General features: G+C 45.1%; 1 protein-coding gene across 1 annotated transcript; it reads right to left on the minus strand.

Moving 5' to 3' along the window:
* Positions 1-1,185: 1,185 nt before the first annotated feature.
* Positions 1,186-25,575, minus strand: VXN (vexin). The gene is made up of 6 exons (XM_033125713.1): positions 25,299-25,575; positions 20,937-20,992; positions 12,860-13,010; positions 8,375-8,436; positions 5,403-5,497; positions 1,186-3,650 (listed from the first exon to the last, which is right to left on the minus strand). Exons 1-6 carry the CDS (start codon positions 25,363-25,365, stop codon positions 3,467-3,469), a joined length of 615 nt encoding a protein of 204 aa, XP_032981604.1. The 5' UTR covers positions 25,366-25,575; the 3' UTR covers positions 1,186-3,466.
* Between the last annotated feature and the right edge of the window lie 1,370 nt (positions 25,576-26,945).

The raw sequence follows: 26,945 nt of genomic DNA on the forward strand, positions 1-26,945 counted from the left end.
CAAAGGCCTGGCTGCTTGTCCCCTGGGGAAGGGCTCAGCACTTCTGAAGTCCCCTGGAGTGAAGGTGTAAGAAGGTTCCTCCACAGCCCCCAAGAGGGGCTAGGAACCAGGGGGGCACAGGCCCAACTGCCCTGTCAATGGACACATCACATGTCAGATTCCTTCTGCTTCTACTCTCTGGGTAGCACACGCCTTTCCCCAACCTATATATTCCCTCTCAACAAAGAATATTAATAGATGTGAATCTTGTCCCAGATCAAAAGATACAAAAAACAAAAGTTTTTTTTCTAGGCACGTGGCCTAGTCTGCAGAATGAAATCTTTTTCCCCAGGCCTCATGGCAATGCATTCACCAAAAACCTCTCAACAGAGGCTGATATTCTTATAAGAAATTAAAAACGAAATGCAATTCTAATCCTCAGGAGAGTCATCTTTTTGTCTGTGATTTTTTTCTTGCTTGTCACATGATTCCTTTTCAAATTGGGCTCTGGCTGCTTCTGCTTTTCCTACCCACTGCCCATCTGCCTGCTCTAAAGGCAACCCAAGTACTGGGTGTGTGTGTGTGGGGGTGGGGGGGGGTGGGGGCAGGAGACTGCCATAGAGAGTGCTCAAATAAGAACTGAAATATTTGACTGGACTTGGTCCTAACAGAGGCAATTTTATTACCCTAAATGTCCCGGAAACCCAGTTGTCTCTGGCGTTAGAAGAGTCCAGGCTCTGGCATGCCCGGATGGCCCTGGGTAGCTAGTCCTGGCGTGCTTCTGCAAGTGGCTGTGACATGAGTCATAGGGGGCAGTCCCCAGTGAGGCTGACCATGAGGTAGGCACAGAAGAGAAAGGCTGCATCGTCCTTCACCTTGGGGTTGAGAGGCCAGCAGGCTGGGGATGGCTCCTGGGCCCCCTGGGGTTTGTGGTGGGGACTGAGGGGTCAGCATCAGCAGGGAGGAGGGTGAGCCCAGAGAGGACAGATCAGGCCAGGCCAGGCCGCATCAGAAATGGCCCTGGTGCTAGGCAGGGCCTTTATATCAAAAGCAGATATTGCCTTAGGAGGAAAAGAACATGCTGGGTTCTTTCTCACAATCCTTTTCATTTAGGTAAAGGAGCAATGAGGTCCAGATGCATAATTCTTTCCCTTTGTGAAAGTCTTCTCTCTCATTCAATGAGGGAGCCTCAGGCATACTCTTGCAGTGGTTTATTGATGTCACAGACAAAGCATACTTTATTTTTATTTGAATTGGCCAATGAAATTGTTCTATACAAGGCAAACACTTCGTGATGAAATATTTAAATTAAAAATAAATAAGTTAGTTGCATCCTACGGACACCTCCAGCTGCCACATACAAATAGAAGGCATCAGTTATAAATTAAATAATTTAAAATAAATAGTCTTAGGATACTCTGATCGATAGGTCCAGCATAAATCACCTCTTTGCTCCCCAACTTTATTCCGGGTCCCATTATCTACACCAGGTAGGACTATTAGTCCCCTGAGACTAGGCCCTCATTGAAAGACCACTTGCTACCCAAATCTCCAAAGTGTGTTCTGGTGCAAGGACTGAGTTTCCAGAACCGAAAACGGTTGAAGAGCAGAGAGCAGCAAGGTGAAAGCCTAGAAGCCGAGGCCTCTTATCCCCCCATGCCTTCTTGGAGATACGGAAACAGTAACTTAGCAAAAAGCAACACGTGGCCTCAGAACAGCAGCTTATGCATAGCAGTTGAGTCTGAGACAGTAATGTGATCAAATTCTTCTTTGTACCAACACATGGCAATTTCCAACCTAGTCGTACATTAAATTTCTCCATGGAGTGTCTGGTTCTATCAGGTGAGCTGGATTACCTTAAACTTCCAAATTAGAAAACAAGCCTTCTGGAGGCTGAGCTGAGGCCACAGATACACAAGGCATATTGCCACCGAGGCCCTCCACAATCAGGGATTACTGATTGATCACGGCACTCCTTCATCTCAGATTCCAGCTCCACACAGAACGCCAGGCAGCCTCTGCCAATCAACTGTGGTTAGCATTTGAGATCAAAATGATTGATTAACTTTGGTCCATCTCTATGTTCTGCACTATTCTCTGTGAAGGAGTAGATATAACACAGTCATTGAAGCCTGATACCCACATGATTAGGTGCCTTCAGACTAATCATTTAACTGCTTTAAACTGACGTCTATTAAATGGGCAAGGCCACCTCACTGAGAGTGGTTAGAAAGATTGGGATAATGTGTGTAAAATGCTCAGTATCATACCTGGCACATAGTAGGCATTTAATAAATGATAGCTATCATTATCATATTAGCATTTTAAAGCTACTGATGTTGACAGTGGAATTGGTGATGACATTTCCATTGAAGGAAGGAAATCATAATATTATAGATTAGGTTGAACTATATGAAATTGATAACAAATTGTTTTTGACCTACAAACATGGCAATTTCTTCAGTTCATCCTAATGCATAATGGTGTATTTCATTCAAGTCCCTTACTTGTTCCAGCTTTATCAAATTCTTCTCTTCAAAGATTGCCCCCAAAGACATACTCCTATTCCTCAAAACCTTCCTCAAATCAGTTGCTAGAGTAAGTAAAGCAAGGAGTCTGGGGAGAAGTTGAAGTCCTGGTATCTAGTTCCACTGTATCTAGCCATACAACTTCTTAAGGCCTTGACTTTCTCATCTGTAGATTGGGAACAATTGTGCTTTCTGAAATAGGGATTTTGGGAAGATAAGAGATAACGGATGGGAAAGCACTTTCAAAAGTTAAAATCATTATACCAAAGAAAGATATTAATTCCACTAGACTATGCCATTTCAGAAAACATTAGCATTTAACATTTAATTTTTAATCATGTTTTTCTATAGAAAAACTGCATGTAAAAGACTAGAGAATTCATGCAATCATGTTAAATGGTCAACAAAACCCATCTTGATGATACTCTCAATCGGATATTTGAACTACTAGGTAAATATGTAGTGCTCGGTTATTACAAATCGTACCTTGTCAAGATGAAATAAAGGCCATAACAGGAATAGTAAGAGCCATTGTGTTTACAAGTGCCTCAAACATCAAGCTCTCCCATTTATACTACAAATCACACACATTAGAACAACTCACAATGAAGATGGAAGAATCACCTGCTTCCTTCCTTGGAGGTCTTTAAAATGAGTTAGGAAAATTTGATTTGGGTGTGGCTTTGCTTAAAGATAGGGATATAAACTTAAGACCTCCCAAAGTCACTTACAGACCAGTGTCTTTAGCGACTCTAAGAAGGAACCGTTTTCTTTTGCCTTCCAAGGAAGTTCCTTTCCTGTGTCCTAAGCTGGGGTGATGGGTTAGTAAGGGCGGATGATGTGTTCAGACCAGCTACGAGCAGAGGTGGATGTGACTCCATTCCAATCCAGTTTTCGCCCCCTGTGCAGTGAACTTTGGCCAATGGGGGGCACCTGGGGGCGTGGGGGAGGGGGCACCCTTAGTCGGCCTCGAAGGCACTGTTGGTAGCTCCCACGTATTCAGATTTCTTCTTGTGCCTCATCCACATTTTCCGGAGGATGCTGGGGACGCTGCAGGAAGCACTTCCTGTCAGTGGCAGGGAGGCTTCTGATCCCTGGGAAAGGGTGGGATACTCTTCAGTCATCTTCTTGAGATGTCTGGATCTAAAGAAAAGCCAGGGGTGAGTGGGGAGGGCAGTCACTTCCCGGAGCCCGACTTTTAATTGTTGCGCAGGAGAAGAGTAGCCAGAGCTCTTACTTCTCATCTGCTCACACGTCCTGTGACCAGGAGGAAGGGTCACTGTTGGGACCCATACAGGAATGACTCCCCCTGGGGGATGCCCACCTGGGGTGAGGGAAGGAGGTGGCTCTGGGCACACTGGTTCATGCACCTCAAGTTCTGCTCTTGTCCAAGTTCCGCTTTCCCACCCCTCCTGCCTGTATGCAAACAACCTCGCTGGAAAGGGCAAATGTCCCAAAGCTTTGGCCAGTGAAAGAGCATGAGCCTTGGGGTTGAATCCTGCTCCCCGTGTACTGTATGACCTCAGGCAAGTGACTTAACCTCAACCAGCCTCAGTTTCCTCATGTACAAAATGGGGATCATTTCATCTAACTCATGGGGCTTCTGTGGGGAGGAAAATGAGATCATGTAGCATCTGGCACATTGTAGGCCTCAATAAATGTTCCTTTTTCTCCTCACTTTCTGCCCTTAGGTGAAAGAAATGGCCTTAATTTTTAATAGCCAAGGTGCAGGAACAAATTAAAATGAGAATGACTGAGCTTAGAGAGAAAGGAGCCGTTCAGAACCCTCTGTAATGTGGCTCTGTGGATGGCAGGGGTCGGTTTTCCAGTCGTCGGCAACAGCCAGGAGAACTTAATACCATCCAAATGATTTCCTTACTTTTCTCCAATTAGGTGCAATACGTCGAGTGACTTGGTTTTTATCATTCTTTCTAGATGGCTTTTTTCAGCCAGAAGGGCTTGCACATTGTTCCCTCCCTCCTTGGACTCCCAAAGCTTTTAAGGGGTGCACCACTCCGGCGGATATTTTAGCCCACGGGTCCTCATACATGCACAGCAAATGCGTTCCCAAGTATGTGTCTTTCCAACTAGTAGTGGATTGTCAGTTTCTTGAAAAACGATAGCAACGATTTGTGGTAAGCTCTTCACACATTACCTCATTCCGTTCTCACAGTACCTCTCCACAGGGGTACTACTAACCCCATTATTCATTTTTTTTAATAAATGAGGGCATGGACGTCTGACTACCTTGCCTGAAGTCACAGCAAGACAGAGGCAGTGCCGGGGAAGTAAGCAGAACCACTTGTCTGCCACCTGCCGTACGGAGGAGAGGCGAGGGCATAAATGGACAGGGTGAGCTGAGTTAAGACCCTGCCGCTACCTTCTTAGTGCGCCATTGAATGCTAGGGGTTTACCCACTCCTGCTACTCCAACTGCCCGCTCTGCATCAGAGGCAACAGTGACATGGCGCTGATGAATTTGGTTTGAAATCTTTGTATCTTATGTACTTCTTTACCTTTGGGCAGAAGCCCTGAACCTAATTCAGGAGACATTTCTGACCTCAGCGTGCCTACAGGAGGCTCTGAATATGGCCTGTGATTACATTTACCTAATGAACCAAGAATCCTCCAAAGGACACTTCTTTACGTCTAAAGAGTGGTGTTAATGAAGTGGAAACCATCAAAAACAATTCAGCGTAATCCTAGGGAAACAGTTGATGAAGCATTACAGACTCAGGTTTATTGCCCTCATTACGAGGTCATTTGCAGCTGGCATGGGTTTTGTGTTAGGGTCTTGAGAGTCTGTTACCCAGGCCACCTGTTACTCTTCTGCCACAGGACCCGGAGCAGGTGGGGAGCCCTGCAGGCTGCCGGCCTGGGAGGCACCAGCACTTACCCTCTTGCCAGAACAGCTCTGTTCTCTGAGCCTGTGGCTGCCGCCTCCAGGACAGCGGCGGGGGCTTTCACGGAGATCCGGGCCACGGGAGGAATCTGGGTTGTACAGAAGGGGAAGACAAGGTGAGGATGTAGCCATGGTCCCAACTCTGGCACTGACTGGAGCCATTTAAAAGGTGGATGGCTGAATTGAACCACCCCCGACCTAGGGCATCAGGCTCTCCTGGAGGGCGTGTTAACACTGTGCTGGGCCCACCCTAGCATCCACGCAGTAAATCTGATGTGGGCCTGAGAATTTGCATTTCCAACAAGTTCCTAGGTGCTGCTAGTCCTGGGACCCCACTTTGAGAACCACCTATCTAGACAGAACAACTTGAAATAGAACAACTCAGTCTTACCTGAGAACTCTGCCCCCCTCACACCCCCCTCCGTCGCCTGTGTTCCCTTTGTTGTTAAACTCTGCAGATTCTTGCTTTGAAATACTGCCTAGATTGCATCCTCTCCATTTCCTCTGCTGTGGCCTTCAGAGCCAGTTACCTGGGACCTCCTTGTTTCCCACCAGACTCACCACATACCTCGGGCCCCCCCTGGATCAGCAGGGCCTCCCCATTGCAGAGCAGACTGAGGCCAACTCTGCAGCCTGATCTTCGAGTTTCCTCAGAACCGGCCTCTCCACCTTTATCAATGCAGCTCCGCCTTCTGGTTATCCCCCGAGGGTACCAGCAGTTCCAGTCCCAGCAGGGCTGGGCCCAGCTCTGCATCTTGACTTGGCTTTTCCTTCCCTCTCTGGATTGAGCCTCATCTCTGCCTGCCCCTCGAGGCCACTTCCTCCAGGAAGCCTTCCCTCAGGCTGGAGGCCCAAGCTGATATCTCTGTCCTCACGTCCCCACAGCACTGTGTACCTATGTGACATGTTTTAGCATCCCACCAATTCTATCTTTTTACCGTTCTCTACTTGTTTCGTATGCTTTTCCAACTTCCTAGTCCCCAGAAGGGTAGCATGCTATGTGGCAGGACCTGGGACTTAACCACTTTGGGGGCTTCCTTGGCTCTCGTAAAGGAGGTGGTGAATGCTTAAGAAACATGTACTGAAGTGAAAAGGAACTGATGGCCTGACCTGGGCTAAGTCCAGAGCTTGCTCAGTCAGTGGACATACGCTATGCTTTGTTTATCCACCCCAAGGCCCATCGAAGGCTTAAGGTCACTATAATCCTGGAATTGCTGGGAAATTCCAGGTTGAGGACACCGTGATTCATCTCTCTCTTCTCTCCTGAGCAGGCCAGACGCTGTGGACAGAGTTACTGTGCCCCCTGGTGGCCTCTCGGGAGCTCTCCCTCCCCGTAATGAAACAAGAAGAACATACACCTAGCCCTCCTTCCTCACTGCCTTTCGCCTCATCTCCTCCAGTGCATTTCAGAGTTGAATTAGACTTAGCTGTCCGTGTTCTGAATTGCTCCTCAGGCTCTGATGAAGTAGGACACCAGCCCCATTGCCTCAGACCAGGAGGAAAGCGTCAGTCGTTACAGCCTGGGGTCTTCTGCATTATTAATGCCCCCCACCTTTGTAACTGTGTCTCCATCACCACCCTACCCCATTCCAACTCGCTATGGCCTCCCAGCTACAGCAACCTGTCTGCTAAGGGCAGTGTCTAAGCCCAGCTCTGGGCCCGGGGGCAGGCGATCATAGGCCGAGAGCTCCCTCTTCTTTTCAGCCTCAGTCTCCCGTGGGCTCAACTGTGGGCAGCTGTTGGAGCTGTTACAACCTGACAACCTTCCCTCTGTGGCAATGGCCCAGCCATCCTCAGTTTCCCCTGGGTATCCACCAAACCCAACCAGATGAAGTTGGCACAGGTGGCTCCTGACAAGACAGCTTGTCCCATGCCTGCCCTTGTGTGCCTTTCCTAGGACAGGGATGACCTAGAGAAGACACCTGTGTTAGATTTCCTGCTCACACCAGGAGCGAACGGCTCCCATCTTGGTCCACTTTATTCCCTAAAGATGAGGGGCTGGCTCAGACGATGTCTCAGGGCTCTTCTAGTTCTCACATGGCATGATCCCCGAGTCTTGAGGGCTGATGCTCACAGAGCCCCGGGTGCCTGAGCCAACCTCACCTCCGGCCAAGACAACACCCCTCCTGTGTTACACAGAGGTTACCCACATTCATGCCCAGAAGGGGACTATGGAAGTATTTTTTTTTTTCAGGGTGACACTGAGCTAGACCTGGACATGTGCCACTTAATCCCCCTTCAGGGAAAGACAAGCTGCCTCACTGTGGGAGGGCTGGCAACAGATGGCTCTCAGCTCCCTCAGGTATGTCTCAGCTACAGAGGGTCACCTCGCCCGCTCCAGGTCACGGCCTCCTGGGGCAGCCGACATGCCATGAGAAAGAGATGAGGAAACATAGACTTGGCCATTTGGATCAAACTTGGGACAACCTGGATGGGCAGCACTTGCCCCAGAGCTCCCACGAGGAAGGGTCGGGCGTATGCGGCAGTGCCCAAGCCTGCTGCCCTCTTCCTGTCACAGTTGTTGATCCCTAATGTACATCTCATACCCCACACCCCAAATCTCAGGGTTGGCTTTCAGAGAACCTGAGGGGGAGCAGATGCCCTCCGAGGCGTCCCATCCTGAGGTGCCTGGTGTTTTGTGTTTTCATAATGCTTGAGACACTTACATCTCGTTCCCCCCTGAGAATTAGTCAGGCGTTTTCAGCTGGCAGTGGGCCAGCCATAGAAACACTTTTTCCCCCCCATTTTGGAGATGTCCACTAGGTAACACCTTCTTCTGTTTGCCTAAGAGCTGAATTTCTGGCAAGAAAGAGAGCAGCAGTCTGTGTGCTGCAAGCTGACAGACCAGAAGCAAAGAACCCGCAGGTTGGCTTTTCTATAGTCCTGGGCCTGGAACAAAGGTCACTTAGTCTCTCCTTGAGCTTCAGAACACAACACACGCAACTAACCAGGCTTCCTTTACTTACCAAAGACTTGCCATAGGCTCGATTCCCACACAGATTTGATGATTTGGATTCAGCAATGCCCACTGTAAAGGTGAATGGAGGAGACATCATTCATTGTGTGACTCTGTGTTCTTTTTGCCTTCCCACGGTTCTGTATCAATAACCTCGTTAGCTAATCAGTCACAAGCGGGCAATTCTAAAGGTCTCGTACCAAGCAGCAAAATCAGGCAGTGGGACAACTGCTGCACGTATCACCAGGCCCCCTGGTGCTCTTCCGGTGGGGAGTGACAGAACTAAGGTCTAATAAGATCATGTATGTGGAAGCATTTAGTGCTGCGTCTGCAGTAGGTGCTCATCTGCCGGCACTAGGTGCTAAGAGAATGTGCCCTCAGCTCCTCCTTCCTTCCTAAGGTGCCAGGTCATGAGGTTATGGGGAGTGAAGTCCTTATGGCTTGGGCCAATTATTTGACCTGCTGTTCCTGGGCATCCCTCTGTGAAAATGAGCAGAGAAGTCTTGCCTGCAGTGGGAAGCACGGCATGACGATGGGGGAGGATTGGAGCTTTTCAGAGTCCTGAGACATTGGCTACCTGAGCGCTACATGAGAACCATCTTCCTATGCCTTTATTCCCAAGACCCAAGCGACTTCTGAGGAATTTCTACCTGGAAGCCTGCAGCTGCTGAGAATCCAGGTGTTGAGCTACAGGTGGGGGAAAGCTGGCTTTTAATATAGCCCTCTCCTGGGGCAGACGTTCCAGGACGAGCCCCATCCTAACACACTACAGCATATAGAAATAAAACACCCCCACCCCCAGGAGGGTATTGCAATGCCAATGAGATGAAGTTATAAGACGACCGGGATCAAACCACAGTGTACAGTACTCTGGCATAAGCAATGATGGCAGCTCGCACTTTTTGAGTCTTTGCTGTGTCAGACACTGTGCTGAGCTGAGTGTAAAACACGTAAACCTTATCTGATTTAATCCTCACCACAACCCTAATAGGTAGCTATCATAATAGTCCCCATTTTTCAGCTGAGGAAATGGAGGCTTTAGAGATCCATAACAGCTGTGAAGAAGCTGGGTAAGGGTGATCTCCAGAATGATAAACTTCCCTTTTTGGTCTTGCAGGGCTGGGCAAACTTGACCCTGGGGGCTTTCTAATGCAGTCTAGCCAGATGGAGGGACACAGGGGGGCAATCCGCACGGAGAACAGTATCAGCGGAGGTCCAGGGAAACAGGACATAAGGGAGTAGTCAGAATTACACAGCAGCTCAGGGTTGCTTTATGTATGGACTGGCAGGGACAGGAGTGTCACAGGATGTGGCTCTGGAGAGGTCAGCAGAGGACAGTTCCTGGAGGGCCTTGGGCATGGTCTGGAGGGTGGCTGGGGGTGGGAGGACACAGGGTTTAAAGTGGAGGGATGGCAGAGGCTCATTTCTGCTCTAGAAGGACCCTCTGGTAGCCTTGCAGTGTGTGGGGGGCTGGGGGGCTGGTGGCTGAGGACCAGGGTTGGCTACTGCACACCAGGGATGACGAAGGGAGACTGAATCCAGGTAGGCAGAGGTAGGTACCAAGAGGGAGAGTGGAGACATACCTAGGAGCTGACACGGTCAGTGTTTAGTGTATGATGTGAATGGAGTGGGGGGTGGGGGAGGAAAAGGGGTGTTAGGGAAAACATCCCAGCAGCATGCTAGGAAGATGGATACTGGTCCCAGCTGAGAAAGGAAGAGAGGTTTGAAGAAGGAAGGTGAGTTCTGTTTGAACAAGTTGATTCTGAGGTGCCTGAGGACATCTTGGTGGAGAGGTTCTCCCAGGCCTAGGAGGTGGCGTGCTCCCTTTCCAGGCACCTGACGCTCACCTGCTCAAGGCCTCATGGTGAGAGTTTCTCAGCTGGGCCTCTGCCTGCAGAGATTTCCAAGACTCCTCAGAGAATCTTTCTCTCACGTGAGAAGGCTACAACATCCAGGAGCCTTCTCCTGTAGCTCAGAAAAGAAACAAGTCCCCAGATCTGAGATCCCTGGAGACACACATCCTTCCGGCGGGAAGACTTGATGCCCAAGGCCGGTGCCAAGCCCTTCCTGTGAAGAGCACTAGGTTCTGGCTTTGGCTCAGAAACCCTCCCTCTCGCCCACCCGCTCTGGAATCTATCAGATTCAGGGAGCTGAAGGTTGAATCAGTGCCCAGCTCGATCTTTTTTTTTTTCTTTTTCTAAACCTGACTAGCAAGCACATTCCCTGCATGAGCTGAGTGTCACAGGTTGGGCAGATTCTCTCCATTTCATAACTTACTGTTCTCCTCTTTCAGAATAAAAGACTGACTTGGGCAGGCCAAGTGTGGGGACGGAGCAAGGAGTGCAGTTTCCAGGCTCTCAGCCTCACGTGGAAAGGTGCTCACTCAGGTAGTAAATGGCCATCAACTGTGATTGGATGGCCATCAGCTGTGGCTAGTTGGCCATCAGCTGGAAGCAGTGAGCCATTGGCCACTAATATAACTGCTGTGGCTATGCTAGCAGGAAAATGGTGGCTAGCAAGAAAAATGGGGGCTAGCAAGAAGATGGTGGCTGAGCTAGAAAGAGTGGATTGCAGCTAGCAAGGGGTTGGTTGGCAGGCAGAGAAGCGGACAGCAGGTCGCACGTCGTGTGAATCCAGCCTCCAGTGAGACTATAATGGTATGACACCCCTACCTATGGCTCCGTGGGTGTTCCTTTTTGGCCTAGCCACATCCTGTGTTCTTATGTGGGAAGCGGGAGCTGAGATTCCGCATGACACCCTGTATGACACCAAGCTACTTAGAAAGGGAGGAAAGTGGCCCCTAAAACAAGACCGTTGGGAAGACATTCTCCAGGGAGAAGAGATATAAGCTAGGAAATCAGGAAATCTGAGATTTAACCTCAGCTCTGTAGCTAATGAGCCATGTGACCTTGCATAGGTCACAGTTTCCATGGTTTCAGTTTCCTCTTCTGTAAGTTGGCAGGGGATGGGTGGTTCTTTACCATCAGTAGGCATTAGAATCAATGTGTGGGGAGTGTTAAAACACAGATTGCTGGGCTCCACCCCAGAATTCCTAATTTAATAGGTCTCGGGTGGGACCCAAAATTTGCATTTCTAGTATATGATTCTGCTGGAATCCCAGGTGATTCTGAGGCTCTGGGGACCCCGCGTTGAGAACCACCCATGAGATCATCTCTAAATCCTTGCTAATCGGTTTGTTGTCCTCAGAACCAACATCAGCAGCAGCATCTGCAAGCTTGTTAGAAATATAAAATCTGGGGCCCTACTCAGTCTCACTGAATTAGTATCTGCATAAAAACAAGATTCTCAGGTGATTCTCTTCCGAATTAAAATCTGGGAAACATGGCTCTAAATTCACTTTATGATTTTGTAGTGAAGATAAATATTCTCTTTTTCTCTTTCTGCACACATGTCCCCACCCACCCACCTATATATAGACAGAGAAAAATTTGTCTCCTCTTAATTTACAAGGCAGATTGTGGTTTTCCTAATGCTTTCACTCTCCCTACATATGTGTATATTTCATCACTTAACTAGAGACTAGAGCTTGATTTATGCATTCTTATTCGTAGGATCATAAAAACAGGATCAGGGAGTCAGTGATCAAAGAAACCTTAGCAAGCCAGTCTAGCATCTGTGAAGGAGAAAAGATGGATGGCTGAAGGGACTATCGACGGAGTCGTATTTCAGTTCTTGTAACATACAGAATTGTTGACACACAAAAGCTTTGAGAAGAACATCCTAGACTTTCGATCGTATATTTTTGAAGTTAAAAATAATATGAATAATTTTAGGGTATGGGTATAACAGAAATAACCTAAACCAGCAATTAAATGCAAAATACCATCACAGGCTTCAGTGGGCTAGACGAAGATACCTGTTTAACTGCTTAGGGTGGAAGCCATTTTTAACAATAGTGTGGAAGGTAAGATTATGCTGTTTCTAGCTTTAGGAGCAAATTTGTCCCAAAGTTCTTGTTTATAGCTTGTTGAAATAGCCTAAGTCATTCAAATTTAAAATGGTGTGAGATTTTCAAGATGGCAGTTTTTGATGAGCCTATATAATCACACACACACACACAGCCAGCAAAATAAGTAACGTAGGCTTCTGCTTCGAGTCACGTCTACACTGCTCTATACCAGGACAAAATGATTTTCATCTCCTGAATGTAGCAGGTCTTCCTGTGGAGCAAGATGGTAGATGACAGCGTCTTTGCTCATCACACACACCCAGAAGCAAGTGTTTTCTAGGTAAATGGTGTTATGAGGCGCTGCTGTAGGTGGGCCCCAGAGTGGGTGCATACCCAGCAGGTAGAGTATATATTGGTGCTCTGTTTCCCAGGTGCTCTGCTCACCTTATGTGACCGAGGTCACCAGGGAGGACCATGATGCAGTGGGAAAAAACACAAGCCAGGATGCAGAAACTGTGGCTGCTGCTCTAAGCGTGTCATTGTCCCCCAAGGAGGTACCGGGAACAGGGGCCAGGGCACACATACCGGGTCTGGCAGGGGTCTTGGCAGGGTGGGGTCCCTGCTGCCACGGGCTTTGGAGCCGGCCCGACCTGCGGCCCTCGCCTTCCCGGCAGTCGCCACGGAGTGGCAGCAGCTCCAGGGGTCGGGGTGGGTAGAGGTCCGATTCGATCACCACCTGCAGGGAGGAGGAAGGACAGTCAGCTTGTTCCTTTCCCGATCTAGGGATCCACGACTCGGGCCAGGACTGCAGCTGTGCAGATGAACCTTGTGCTGACAAGGATGATTTGGAGCCATCCTTACTCCAGTGAATGGGAGGAGAGCAGTGAGAAAACTTGAGTAAACTGGCCAGTAACAGTTCTTTGTTTTATTGAACTTAAGACAATGTCCAGTGGTGACATGTGCAGGAAAATGAGGGTTCTGGGGGTTCCTCACCCCAGAACCCCCAGAATCAAGATCCTGGGCCATCAGCTCAAAAGGGGGGCTAGTCACCTGTATCCGAGCCTGACATGGTTCGACAACAGGACAGGCTACTTGAAATGAGGATAGTCCTGGAAATCTGGGTCTCACGATCTTTGCAGCTAAGTGGATGCTCTTGTTCATGCAGCGGGCAGCTTTTTTGGGGGGCTCTAGCAGAGAGAAGACCTAGGGAGAGGACTGAGGCCCAATTGATTACCAGATTTTAGAAAAGAAAGAAGCTGCTGGCAAGACTCCGGAATGCTCCTTGCAGAAAGCCTGTGCGTGGTGGAGCTGGGAGATGAATTTCCTACGTGTGGTTCGGTAAGTGGAAATCCTGGTAAACCAAAGACAGTGCTAAATGCTAAGTCATTTTTGGTAAGGATCACCTGCTGAATGAGTATTTTGGGGGAAATACTCTTTTGTCAGGGCCCACCAAAATGGGTCGTAGAAATTATAATAAAAACACTTAAATCACTGAAATAAACGTGAAAATTTGAGACAAATAACACTGTCTTTTATCTTACTACTGGGAGTGACAAAGGGAATTCTAGCAGTTTTTGGCTCATGTCCTGCATACTTTTCTACCTACCCAGGACACTGGGGTCATTCATTCTGAATTTTGTCGCTGGTTGGAACCTCCAATATTCCACAGCAGCTTCTCTAAGGTTTGCATTTACCCCTTTGCTTGCTTGCTGGTTCCTTCCCTCTGCAGACATCCTGCAAGGGTACGTTCTGTGGCAGATCCCGGGTGCACAATGCCTCTGGGAGTGAGGTGGACCCATCTCATCCCCACCGTCTAGTCTTTGACAGGTCCCCCTCAGATGTCTGCGTATGACAATTGTGTTTTGGAGGATGTGAAGCAAACCAGATTGAATTTTAAAATATCATAATAAGGTGGTATTTCAACTGAGTGGAGAAAAATTGGATCTTTAATAAATATTGTTGGTCAGGGCAGCCGGTTGGCTCAGTGGTTAGAGCACAGATTAGCACGCAGTGCTCATAGCACCAAGGTCACTGGTACGATTCCCACACAGGCCAGTGAGCTGTGCCTTCCACAACTAGATTGAAAATAACGACTTGACATGGAACTGATGGGTCCTGGAAAAACACACTGTTCCCCAATTTAAAAAAATAAAATAAAAAAAAAATTGTTGGAATAAACGTCAGGTCACTGGGGTGAATCAAACCTTGTCCATACTTCTCACACCAACATGAAAAAAAAAAAAGCCAAAAGCCCAAACACTAGAATGTGGCTCAATAAAACATTTGTTACTTATAATGGGGAATTATCCCTATGTATGTAGAACTCTTAGAAATTAATAAAGAGGAAAAAATAGAAAAATGGGGCAAAAAATATGACCTGGCAATTGACAATAAAAATACAAATAGCCAATCAACATGAAAAGATGCTGAACAACATTCATAATGAAATGAATGCAAATTGAAAAGTCACTTTTTTTCTCTCCTATCAGATAACTCGTTTGGATTCAACCCCCAGTGATGACTAGTGGTTATGTGGGAAGGGGATATCTGGTCTGCCCTTGCTGTATCGGGGCATAGCAAGTGCCTGTTATTAGTAGAGATTTTAGTAGCACAGCTGCTTTTTTAGTTCAGGTCACATACTTATCTATAGTATCTGAGAGCAGTTCATGTGTCTCACAGAGGAAAATGAAGGTCAGGAGTCACTCTTTGCCGCAGTTTACCACAAATCATCCTTTGCTTAGAAAATTAATGTATTCCAAATTTGGTCTTATCTGGGATAGGAAATTAACTCTTCTCATGCCTATTTTAGGACCCAGATTTAGTCATTCTGTGCCTTTGGAGAAAGCTGATAATTCAGGATCATTTAGGATTAGTCCCCTCTCTCTCTGGACGGTGCAGAGGTGGGTTTCTGTGTTCGGCAAGCCTCACTGCAGTCTGGGGGCAGTACCCTCCACTCTACGCCAGCTCACCCGGGGCAGGAAGGTACAGCAGTGGGTCGGTTGGCACTCACCACCCTGCACATATGTCCCCTTTGCTATCTTCCTTTCTTTCCTTTTAGCTCTGTGCTCTGCTGTGATGTCGCCCGGAACACTGTGATTTCCTAGGTCAATGGTAGTTTGGAGCCCCTTTACCCTGGATACAGGGACTGTTTGACCTAAGGGTCGTCCCCCAAGAATATGAATCTCCAGGTCGAACAGGAAAGACATGAGTCTCATTATTTGACACTTGTAAGACTCTTTGCTGTTGACTTCCCATCGTAGGTATTTCTGATTTTATTTTCATTGTCTCTGCATGCCTCTAAGGGAGGAACAGTAAGGATAGGTGTGTTTTCAGACCCACTTTATAGAAGGAGAAAGTAAGGCAGCATGTGAAGGCCTGAGGAGTCCCTGGGGAAACCCAGCATTTCCTCCTTTGAAAGGGAAGCAAATGTTCCCTTTCAGGAACAAGAACTGCCACCTCCGCAATGCCTTCTCTGTACTGTGGGCTGGGAGAAGAGAATGGTGAGGGACAGAGTGGAGAGGCAGTAGCTGCTCAGCCCCTGGCAAGACATAGGAGGTATCCTGGGGGTTGAGATAAGGCTGGTTCCTCCCCAGGTTATGACTTAGGGCCAAGTGCCTCTTTGGGGTATCTTCTCCAATTCCCCCAAAAGGATGCTAACATCAAGAAAGGAAAGAGGAGAGGGGCCCAGCTCAGAAGATTTCCCTTTTTTAGCTGATCTTGTACTTGGTTCTCATTTCCCACAATAACAGAGGCACTTTCAGGGCTCCAGGCCAGGGCATTCGGCCCACACCAAGGAATGGACAGCTGAGTGGATGGCTGTGGCCTCCCAAAAGCCTCCTGACAGCCTGGTGTATTTTCTGGTCTGTAGGACACAGTCTGCTGCTGCTGCTGGTCTTAGAACAAACTGGTCTGAGAGTAGGCTCTTTAGCACCCTGAGTACGTGAGTAAGACAGGGAACTGGCAGCAGGGGGTGGGGTGTATTAACGGGGAGTTAGAAAGACACGTGAGTCTTAGGTGATGGAGAATCATCATGATTTGGAGCTGCTAGGATCCATAGTAATGTTCTAGCCCAACTCCCTACTTTTACACATAGGGAAGCCAAGAGAAGGCGTATGTCTTCAAGGTCACAGAACTATAAGGGGCAGACCCAGGATGAGAACTGTGGTTTTATGACTCCTGAGTGATCTTTGTTAGACCCACAGAAGTGCCTACATCCAGATAAGAATTTTCAAGTGCAATCGATTGCTCAGTGCATTTTGAGTAATCAGCAGATCACCAGACAAATCCCTCCTCCGCAAGATTGAAATCTGGGGAGAATGTGACATTTGCAATCGCATTTCTCCATCTTTCCTGGTGGTGGCCCCACTGCTAATTATGAAGGGACTGTGACTCACAGAGGCAGGGGCTCCGTTGTACAGGGAGTCCTAACTGACCCACGCCTCAGTGTAAATTCATCCCTTTGAGCTACTCTTATAATGTTGGTGGCATCAGGTTGATCAGGGTGTCAAAGAAATTGCCTAAGAATTCAAAGAGGATGATAAAAAGACCAGTGAGACTGTCTAGAGAAGGAACAGTGTGTGGCTGTGCCCTGGGTTCGGAAATAAAGTGGAACTTAGGAGGAGTCCAGAGAGAGGAAACTGTAACACTGAGGATGGTTCAGAGAGGAAAGGAATATTTGCAAAGGAAGAAAACTGACATCCACATAGTAGTCCAGGGAGTGAGAATAGGCACAGATAAGAATTTCAGGACAAAGTCATAAACATGAGTACATGAGAGCAGGTGCAAAATATGAATCATTTTCTCGGGAACTCAAAGGGAAGCCAAGAGCCAGAAGGATGAAGAAACAAGAGATCAGAGCCAATTCTTTCTTCTTTGGGACTCCCTTTCCCCATTTTAGGTGGACTAACAGACCTTTCCTGTCTTTTCTCATTTGAATGTTCTGTATAGCTAGAACTAAATTTTATAAGCAAAGGATGAGTCAGGCTGTGAGGGGAAATCAGAAATTCGGAGGAGAGCTCAAAGGCCAGAGGGCATTATGAAACTGTCTCACCTGAAGGAAGATTGCATATTTGAAGACAGACCCTAGCTTGTGATTTTTATCAAAAGCAATTTTTATATGTGTTCATATACTTGAGTCATTTTTTTTCCCTCTGAGTAAAAGTATTTTAGACAGGGGAAGTCATAAACATAGCAGTCTTTCTCAAAAATTTCCTCTTCCAGGAAACCTGAGAGCAAGGTTCTGCAGTGCCTGGCTGAAGTCAGATATGCCAGGAGGTAGTGCCCCATGTTTTGGTGGCTTTGTGTATCTCCTGTTCATGTGGCTTTACCTCCACCGTTGAGAGTTGTCTACTTTGTTTAGGTTCTAAGCCCCCTGAGAATTTTCTTCCCTAGAACCCTATTTAAGTACTAGGAAGTACAGTGATCTAGTTTCCATTTTAAAAGTTTTTGTCACCACTGTGACAAAACCTGTAGGTATTGGTATAAGGGGTGATTCAGACAGGAACGTTGTTTAAGGTTAGAAATTCAAGGCAAGAACTTGGTTGAAAACTAAATATTCCTAATTTCTAAGGGATGGTCCCTGAGTCATGCATGATTTGTGGTTCCTTCAAATCCCGAGTAATGCCAAACGCAAGTCCTTCACTGAAAGGTCTGTTGTGAAACTTTTTTTAAACTCTAAATTACCTACAAACAATGGCCACCTTTCCATTTTTGGTAACACACACTGCTCCTTAAAAGTCAGGAGCATTTTCCTTCTACACCGTGGGCTTAAATGTTTCCAGGGACCAGGAGAAAGATAAGAATCTCTTGTCCTTCCATTCATTGAAAGCCCCTTTCTTTCTTAATATACAAAATATTCTCAAAAGTTATTTAGAGGACCGGCCCGGTGGTTCAGGCGGTTAGAGCTCCATGCTCCTAACTCCGAAGGCTGCCGGTTCGATTCCCACATTGGGCCAATGGGCTCTCAACCACAAGGTTGCCAGTTCGATTCCTTGAGTCCCGCAAGGGATGGTGGGCTGCGCCCCCTGAAACTAAGATTGAACACAGCACCTTGAGCTGAGCTGCCTCCCAGATGGCTCAGTTGGTTGGAGTGCATCCTCTCAACCACAAAGTTGCTGGTTCGACTCCTGCAAGGGATGGTGGGCTGTGCCCCCTGCAACTAGAAACGGCAACTGGACCTGGAGCTGAGCTGCACCCTCCACAACTAAGATTGAAAGGACAACAACTTGACTTGGAAAAAAAGGCCTGGAAGTACACACTGTTCCCCAATAAAGTCCTGTTCCCCTTCCCCAATAAAAAAAAAAATATTAAAAAAAAAAGTTATTCAGAAAAGACAACTGACAGAAAAAGTGGGCAAAAGACATGAGTAAGGAACCCATAGTGAAAAAAACAACAAAATCTATGAAAAGATGAAGAATGATATCAATAAAGAAATGCAAATTAAAACAATAAGATATTCTCTTATCAGATTGTCAAATATGAACAGCATTGGCTCAGGTATTCTGGTGAAGCTGCTTTTAAAACACAGTTGCTAAGAATTTGGCAATGCCTATAAAATTTGTTCGATGATCATATCCTTTGAGCATTTCCTTTCTTTTTTTAGATTGAAACACAATTGACATATAACATTGTGTAAATTTAAGGAGTACGCGTGTTGATTTGATGACTCATTTTTCATATCTATGAATTTATCCTCAAAAACATTTGCATCAGAGCATAAAAATATGTTCAAGAGTACTTCTTGTGGCATTGTCTTAGTAGAAAATAATGGGGAAAATCTCATTTATTGATTATTTGTTTAAATAATTAATCTAGAAATCCTCAGATTTGGTTTGGGTAAAAAATTATAGTATATTCATACAATGGCATACTATGCAGCCTCTATAAAGAATGGGGTAGCTCTATACGTATTAATTGACATGTAAAGACGTTCAAGATGTATTTTTCAGTGAAAAAAGTAAATTTCAAAACAATATGTTATCAAGCAATAAAGCATAATAATTATGTTACCCTGTTTCCCCCAAAATAAGACCTAGCCGGACAATCAGCTCTAATGCATCTTTTGGAGCAAAAATTAATATAAGACCTGGTATTATATTATATTACATTATATTATATTAAAGACCTGGTCTTATAGTAAAATAACGCCGGGTCTTATATTAATTTTTGCTCCAAAAGATGCATTAGAGCTGATTGTCTGGCTAGGTCTTATTTTTGGGGAAACACAGTAGTATATGAGAAATTTTCACTTAAACATGCCAATGCTTATTGAATGCTCAGTATATGTCAGACTCTAGCCTAAGGACTGTACAGGTATTAGATTATTTACTCCTTCCAGTGATTCTTGATATAGGTGCTCTTTTTATCCCCATTTTAATGCTAAGGAAGTTGAGTCCCAGAATGGTTGGGCAACTTGCCCAAAATCACACAGCTAGAAATGGGTAGAATTAGGATTTAAGCCCAGGCGGTTCAACTCTAAGTCTCCACACTTAACCACTGTGTTCTACAGCTTCTCAGGATTTATTAATACTATATTTTATATCTTCGTAATGTTTCAAATTTTATAACGGGCACATACTGCTCTGGGTATTAAAAAAAGGAATAAATAGACACAAAAACAACATTGACTAAAACCCCATCTCATCCGAAGGACACTTAACACAATTTTTTTTAAGTGAAGAATAGGATTTTTCAAATTGCGGTACTTTAGAAAATCAAAACGGCATTTTATGGAAAATTGTGGTAGAAATAGAAACACCAGTATAACCAAGAGGAAACAATTAGTTAAAATAAACCAACTAGTTAAAATAAACCAATTAGTTAAAATAAAACAACTAGTTAAAATAAACCTTTTAAAGTACAAAAATGTATTAACAGCTTTTATATAAAGAAATCTGGAAGTAAAATGAGAAATTCACAGCATCGTTAGGCTCTAAAGACACGTAAACTAATTTTAAGTTAATGCGTATGGTTATTAAAGTAGCCAAAGATAAAGTAAAAGGCAGTGTTGGTAGGTTGGAGGTAAATGGAGAAGCATTGCTGGAAGCCTGGCAACTGCTCAGAATTCTTGGTCATATGTGACAAAACTGTAAGCAGGAACCATATTTCTAAAATCACTATTATTTCTGCACACCTAGCCTAGTGTCTCTTACACATAACAGGAATGCAAGTATTTGATAGATGGATGGATGGATGAAACTATTCTTATCCTCTTACTTGTTAATTCTACTGTGAAAGACTTTGCACCAAGGAATTGATCCAAAAGAAGAGTACTTTGTACAAACGAAGTCATTCCACTGCTCTTTAGAATAGTGGGAAAAAACGAAACATTTCAAGTGCCAACAACAGGAGAACAACACATAGGTCAGAGATACTATACCCATATCGTGGACTTTGTTTAAATAAGAGAAAAAAAAGTATATATCAAATAAGATTTACTCACAGTGTCTGGGGAAAATGGAGAACAGGAAGGTCTAATTCAGGGCTGTTGCTCTCTGGTTGACATTTGCTGATTATTTTGGTTAGGTGGAGGATAGAGAATGTTACAACATGGGCTATAGAAAACCTCTCTGTTTATTGGGAGCAAAGGAGAGAGAACGAAAAAAATAGACATTGCTTTTTAAATGAAAATCAATCAAAGAGATCAAAACTGAAGTTTCCTTACATTCTTGGTCAAGAGGTGTTGAGAGCTTTTGACTCTTCTTCTGGCTGGGCTGGGCACTGCAAAGAGAGACGAAGGAATGGTTTTAGAGAACACCAGTGAGTGTGATGTAGCTATGGTAACAAAACCAAGAGGGTTCAAACCTGGAGTGGGTCAGAGGAGGAACGCAGGGAGCAATTGCAATTTTAGACGTGACTTCGCTGAGTACTCCAAAGTTCACTGCAGCATTATTCATGATAGCCAAAAGGTGGAAACAACCCCAACGTACATCCACAGATGAACGGCTAAACAAACAAAATGTGGTGTATACATTCAATAGAATATTATTCAGCCCTAAGAAGGAACGGAATTCTGATACGTGCTGCAACATGAACGAACCTTGAAGACATCAAGTGAAGTGAAATGAGCCAGACACGAAGGAACAAATATTGTATGAGTCCACTTATATCAGAGACCTAGAGTAGTCACATTTATAGGAACAGAAAGTAGAATAGAGATTACCCAGGGCTGGGGGGAAGAAAGGAATGGGGAATTATTTAATGTGCACAGAGTTCCTGTTGGGGCTGATGAAAAAATTCTGGAAATGGATAGTGGTGATGGTTGCACAACAACGTACTTAATGCCATAGTACCGTACGCTTAAAAAAATGGTTAAATGGTAAATTTTATATTATGTATATTTTACCACAAAAACAAAGATACTTAAAAAAATCCTTTAACCATGAAAAATGTTACTTGGTTGGGAAAAGGTGTGCATTTTGTTGCAAATGGAGAAGACACCCAGGCATCTCTTTTCCATATTGTTATCACAATGATTTACTTGGAACTGAAATCCCCTCATGACACTGCCCTGCCTAGATGTCACCTCTCAGATAAGTGAAGAGTGCTGTGTTGTTATTTTCTGCAGAGGGCCTGCAGCCATCACACCAGTTGTCAAGCTCTAGCTGCTGGTTAACAGCCAGGGCGCCCCACTCCTTCCACTTGGGTGTGAATCTGAACTTGAACACTTGCCAGTTATGTGACTTGGGCAAATTACTCATCCTCTCTAAGCCTCCCTTTCCTCATCTCTAAGTCAGGGGTAATAATAGCACCTACCCCAGAGGGCTGTGGCAAGGATGAAATGAGCTCATCTTTACAAAGCCTCTGACCCAGCACCGAGCAAAAAGTAAGTTCCCAGAATCAGTGGTGGTTACTATGATATTCTTTCTCTGCAAAATAAGAGCTAGTGGAAGGAATAGGTGATAACTTCTAGAGACTGTAACATTTCGTTAGAATTTCTCTTTCTGGAGTTTCTCCATTTCCTCTTGCCATTCCCTGATTCCCCTCGCCACCCTCTCCCCATTGTTGTTTATCCCCAAGGGAATTATTTTGAATGCTGTGGTACTCTTCAGCCCAGAATTAAACCTACTCTGGTGTGCCTCAGGAAATAGCTTCTGGTATAACTTCTTGGTAAAACCACAGCTTTTATCTTTTGCATTTATTGTGAATTGTGTCTATGGAATCTTTCCTTCAAAGGGTTCTCTTTCTCTAGAAAGTAAAAGTACACACTTGTCCTCACTTACAGACTTGATCTATGTCCTGTGCCTTTAAAATACTGAAGAAACACCATAACATTTGCTGTGCCCATGTTTTTGTGAGATATTAAGATGGCTCAGCCAATAAAAATATATAGTTATTAAATTGAACCCAATGTGTGTGTGTGTGTGTGTGTGTGTGTGTGTGTGTACGTGTGTGTTGGAAAGAGGGATTAATACAACAATAATAAATGTAATACTAGCTCCTATTGAGCTTTACTAGGCGGATGGCTTATTTGCCTTATCTGATTTACTCCTCACTGCAATTCTGTGAGGTAGGTGTGCTTCACTAACTCCATGTTATAGATGGGGATACTGAGGGTTGGGGTCACAGAATTGAAGGTAGAATAAGGCCTATGCTCTTCACCATTAGGCCACCATTCACACTGCCCACGTGACTGAACTTGTGCTTGGAAAATGTTTTGTTCATTGCACATTGACTAAACAGGGCTAAACAGTAGCCCTTAGGGAAGGGCGTACCAGATAGGACTATAACCTTTGTTAGATAAAATCAAACCGACCTATATTTTTGCAGTTAGGGAATGTGAGGATGTAATAAAGAGTTACCAATCTCTCTCATAAGTGGTGACATAAGAAGAGCTAGCACTGCCTTCTTTCACTGAGAGCCCTCTTGCTTGATGACTTTGGAGAAAGCAAGATGGGGCAAAACGAGACGAAGGAAGAGGTGGACTTCTTCCATTTCTGGTTCAACATGAACTGCAAATACTCCTTTTCTAGAGAACAACTTCCTGAGCAGTGAAATGTCCATTAATACTAATGAATACTTGGTTTACTACCAGGAGGTGGCCATGAATGAAAATGGTAAGAAAGGAATAGAGGATTCGTATTTATCTTTGACTGAACATATTCATTGCTCTAAATATGGAATAAAAACAGAAATCACTTTGTAAATAATGTATTTAGTGGTGCTTACTATATGCTAGGTACTGTTTTGGATGCTTCACATAGTTTGTCTATACCTCACTTTCCCCCATAATCACCCTGGGAGGAGAATTCTAGTTCTCCCTTTTGCAAACGTGGAAACTCAGGCCCAGACAGGTTAAGTAGCCTGCCCAAGGTCACACAGAGCATACGTGGTGGCAGTCTCCTGACCACTGTGCTAAGTGTGACATTGCTCCTGAATTGTACCGTACATTTTTAATTAAAAAGAACCATTTTGATTTGACTTTTTCCCTCCCTTTAAAATGTTTTTAAAAGGAGGGGGGTGTGAAATGACAGAAAATAGGCATATCTTAGCATTTTCATATTTGCTTCCAATTTGTTTCCTTCTCATATAAAATAAATAAAAAAATGAGAGGGCGAGTTTAGGTCCATTTTCTACCCTCCCCTAATTCTACTTCCCTCCCTCGCAGGGCTACTAAGGTCACTAATTTTATCTGTATCTTTCCAGCCTGTTTACATACTTTTCTCTGGATATGTATCAATAGTAGTATTTTGTACTTCCAAATTTAATCATTGTTATCATACGTAGATAATTTTCAGCCTGCTGTTTTTTCACTCAACATTCTGCTTTGAGATCTCTGTCCATGCACGTAGATTTTGTTTATCCCTGTTGACTCCTGTGGAGTGTTCTATAGTATGACGACACCATATTTTACTCCTGCTCCTCTTCAAGGACATTTAGGTTCTCTTGAATTTTGCCCTCATAGAATCAATGCTACCATGAGCATCTACCCGGAAGGATGTTTACCCAGAAGTGGGACTGCTGGGTCAGAGGGTCAGCCTTGACTTTCTGGGTACGTTTTGGAGTTTCCAGAGAGAGAGTTCTAACTCCTGCACGTGGGCAGACTCTTAGCTCTTTTTTCTCTCTCTCTGGCAATATATGTCTAAAGCTTAATTTATGTTCTGCTGGCTGTCTTTTTGTGGCTAGGTTGAGTCTCTCCCTTCCCCCCTGAGCAATGGCCCTGTCGGTGGCTGACACTGGAAAAAGAAAGGAATTGTTTGAACAGGGGGTCACAATACCAGCAAACACCCAGCCCCCTTCATTCAAGTCTGACAATGAGACCAGGGCTAAGCCAGAGTCCCAGGCTCTCCTAGCAAGACAGGCGCTGCAGGGTAAGAACAGAGGCAGCAGAAGAGAGGGGGAGCTTTGGAGGGGACAATGGACCTGTCTAGTCACCAGAAACCTGCTGTCATCTGAGCTCTTATCTGAAGCCCTTCCTGGGACTTGACACCATTCGCCTGGGAGCACGAGGACCGACAAAGTCACACTTTTGAGTGGCACTGGGTCCAGGTTAAGTCTGGGAGCGTGGCCCTGAGGTCTGGGTAGAGGCCAGCCGGGGTCAGAGTATTATTCGACCACTTCTCTGGACTTCGGGCCACTGTGGGGAGTATTTCTCCTCACATTTCACCGCACAGTTAGAAAGCAGACTTTTGAGGTGGCTGGTTCTCATTTCAGAGCCCGCTTGCTCACTGGAGAAGATGAAAGAACCTATCTAGCTGCCCTGGGAATTTTGTTTTCACATCTGTTTCCTGCAACAATGGCTTGCTGTCACTTTCATTCGGCGTATTGGGTGGCAGTACTGAATTAAGTGAAATGGAATATTTAACTGCCCTCGTTTCTTCCTTGATGGATTGTTTCTCAAAGACTGATGTTTATCCACGTGCCTCCTTTTCAGATACAACAACAACAACAACAACAACAAATGCCATCAAAACAGAGAAGCGTCAGAGCTCAGAGACCTGAGGGAAAACCGTAGTAAAACAGCACGTGACTTTCCTCACCCTCCCGCAGAAGGTGCCCCATAAACGTCAAGGGCGATTTTACTCACCCTTGGAAGGAATCACAGTGGTGAAAACTTCTATATTTTCGTCACTGCAGCTGTAAATCTGATGCATCGTTTCAGCCTTCTCTCCCCCAAAGTGTCTGAGAACCGGAGGCCTCTCTCTGTACCCCTGGTCCGGAGGTTTCCTAATCCAGTCTGGCTCAGGGAATCGTTGATTGTATCATTGTGCAGGTCCACAAAAGACAGGCTGGTGCTGTGATCTCATCTCATTCCAGAGTCTTCACTGCAACATTTTCTAATCCCATCTGTCTTTTTTTTTTTTTTTTTTTTTTTTTTTTTTTTATGAATCCTATTATTGCAAACCTTTGATTGAGCCTGGAGGCTTCAGTCCCCTCCCAGCCAGGATGTATTTAACATTTTTATTTTGCCGTGTCTGCCGCAGTGAATTTGGAAGTCTTTTGTGAAGTGATGAAGTGAAATCGCCTACTCGGTTAGCGCCAAGCTTGGCTGGAGGATTTCACCGAGAAGGAAACGTGATTTTTGGTATCAGCAACTCCCCTTGTCATTTCAGAAATGAAGAAGCTTTTCTTTTTCTTTCCCTGCAGAAGAATTGGATATTCAGTAACTTTTCATGTATTAATCTGGCTTCCTTCAAAATTTCTATTTTTAACAAAAGGACTGTTTCTCCATAGTGTTTTTGCCTCGTGCCAGTACGTGACAAGCCTGACATTTCTACAGAGCTGTGTGCTTGGCATCTCCTTGTACAACCCTTCAGGTGCTCACAGGACTTGGTAACAAGAAGTGTCCCAACACTCAAGGTACCCGGTTACAAGAACGTTATATTTTTATTATCCTAAATATCCTAATATACATTGTCCTATATGTCCTATATTTCATCCTATATACTCTATATATTATACACAAAAATAAGGTATGGTGGAAACATGTGTATTATGTCAAACCCATTGCCTTTCATTATACCATTACAGATTTACTTCTTCATATAAATAATGATAATGATGTAATAATGCTAATAATGATAGTTGGCATTTGTTAAATGCTTGCTAAGTGCTAGGAAGTTGGATATATAATCTCATTTAATATCTACAACTACCCAATAAGACTATTATTTGTGCCACCTTACAGATGAGAGAACTAAGACATGAAGAGATTGAGTAAGCTGCCGAAGATTAAAATACCTAGTTCATGGCACATATTGTATTTGATCTCTAACTTGACCCCAGAGCCAATGTATTTAACCACTAAATTATACTCCATACTTTACCTCTACAGTCATTTTTCCTACTTTGAACCTGAGTCATAATCTCTTACATTTGGACTTGGCATTCATTGACATTTCTGTAGTAGACAAATCTGGGGCATGTGCTCATCAAGTAGTTGTCAGTATTATACCCATGTCTCTGAGAATTTCACCCAGCCACAGAGAATGGCTCTGGGAAGCCATGTTCGTTCTACCTGAATTTGTCCCCTTGGCCACATTTAATTGAGCCAGGGTAGACAGCTAACACAAATTGCTGCCTCCTGGAAACAGAAATTGAGCCTTAGTCTGGGGCCAGGGGAAGATATTCACTCTGTACACCTGGGTGGCTCTCAGGACCAATGGGGGTGAAGTTGAGGGGAGGCCGGTGGAGATAAATGGAACTGTTGGTCTGGAAAGGGCCTGAGGCCTGA

The sequence above is a fragment of the Rhinolophus ferrumequinum genome, chromosome 14 (genome assembly GCF_004115265.2).
Source record: "Rhinolophus ferrumequinum isolate MPI-CBG mRhiFer1 chromosome 14, mRhiFer1_v1.p, whole genome shotgun sequence".
NCBI classification, from domain to species: Eukaryota; Metazoa; Chordata; class Mammalia; order Chiroptera; family Rhinolophidae; genus Rhinolophus; species Rhinolophus ferrumequinum.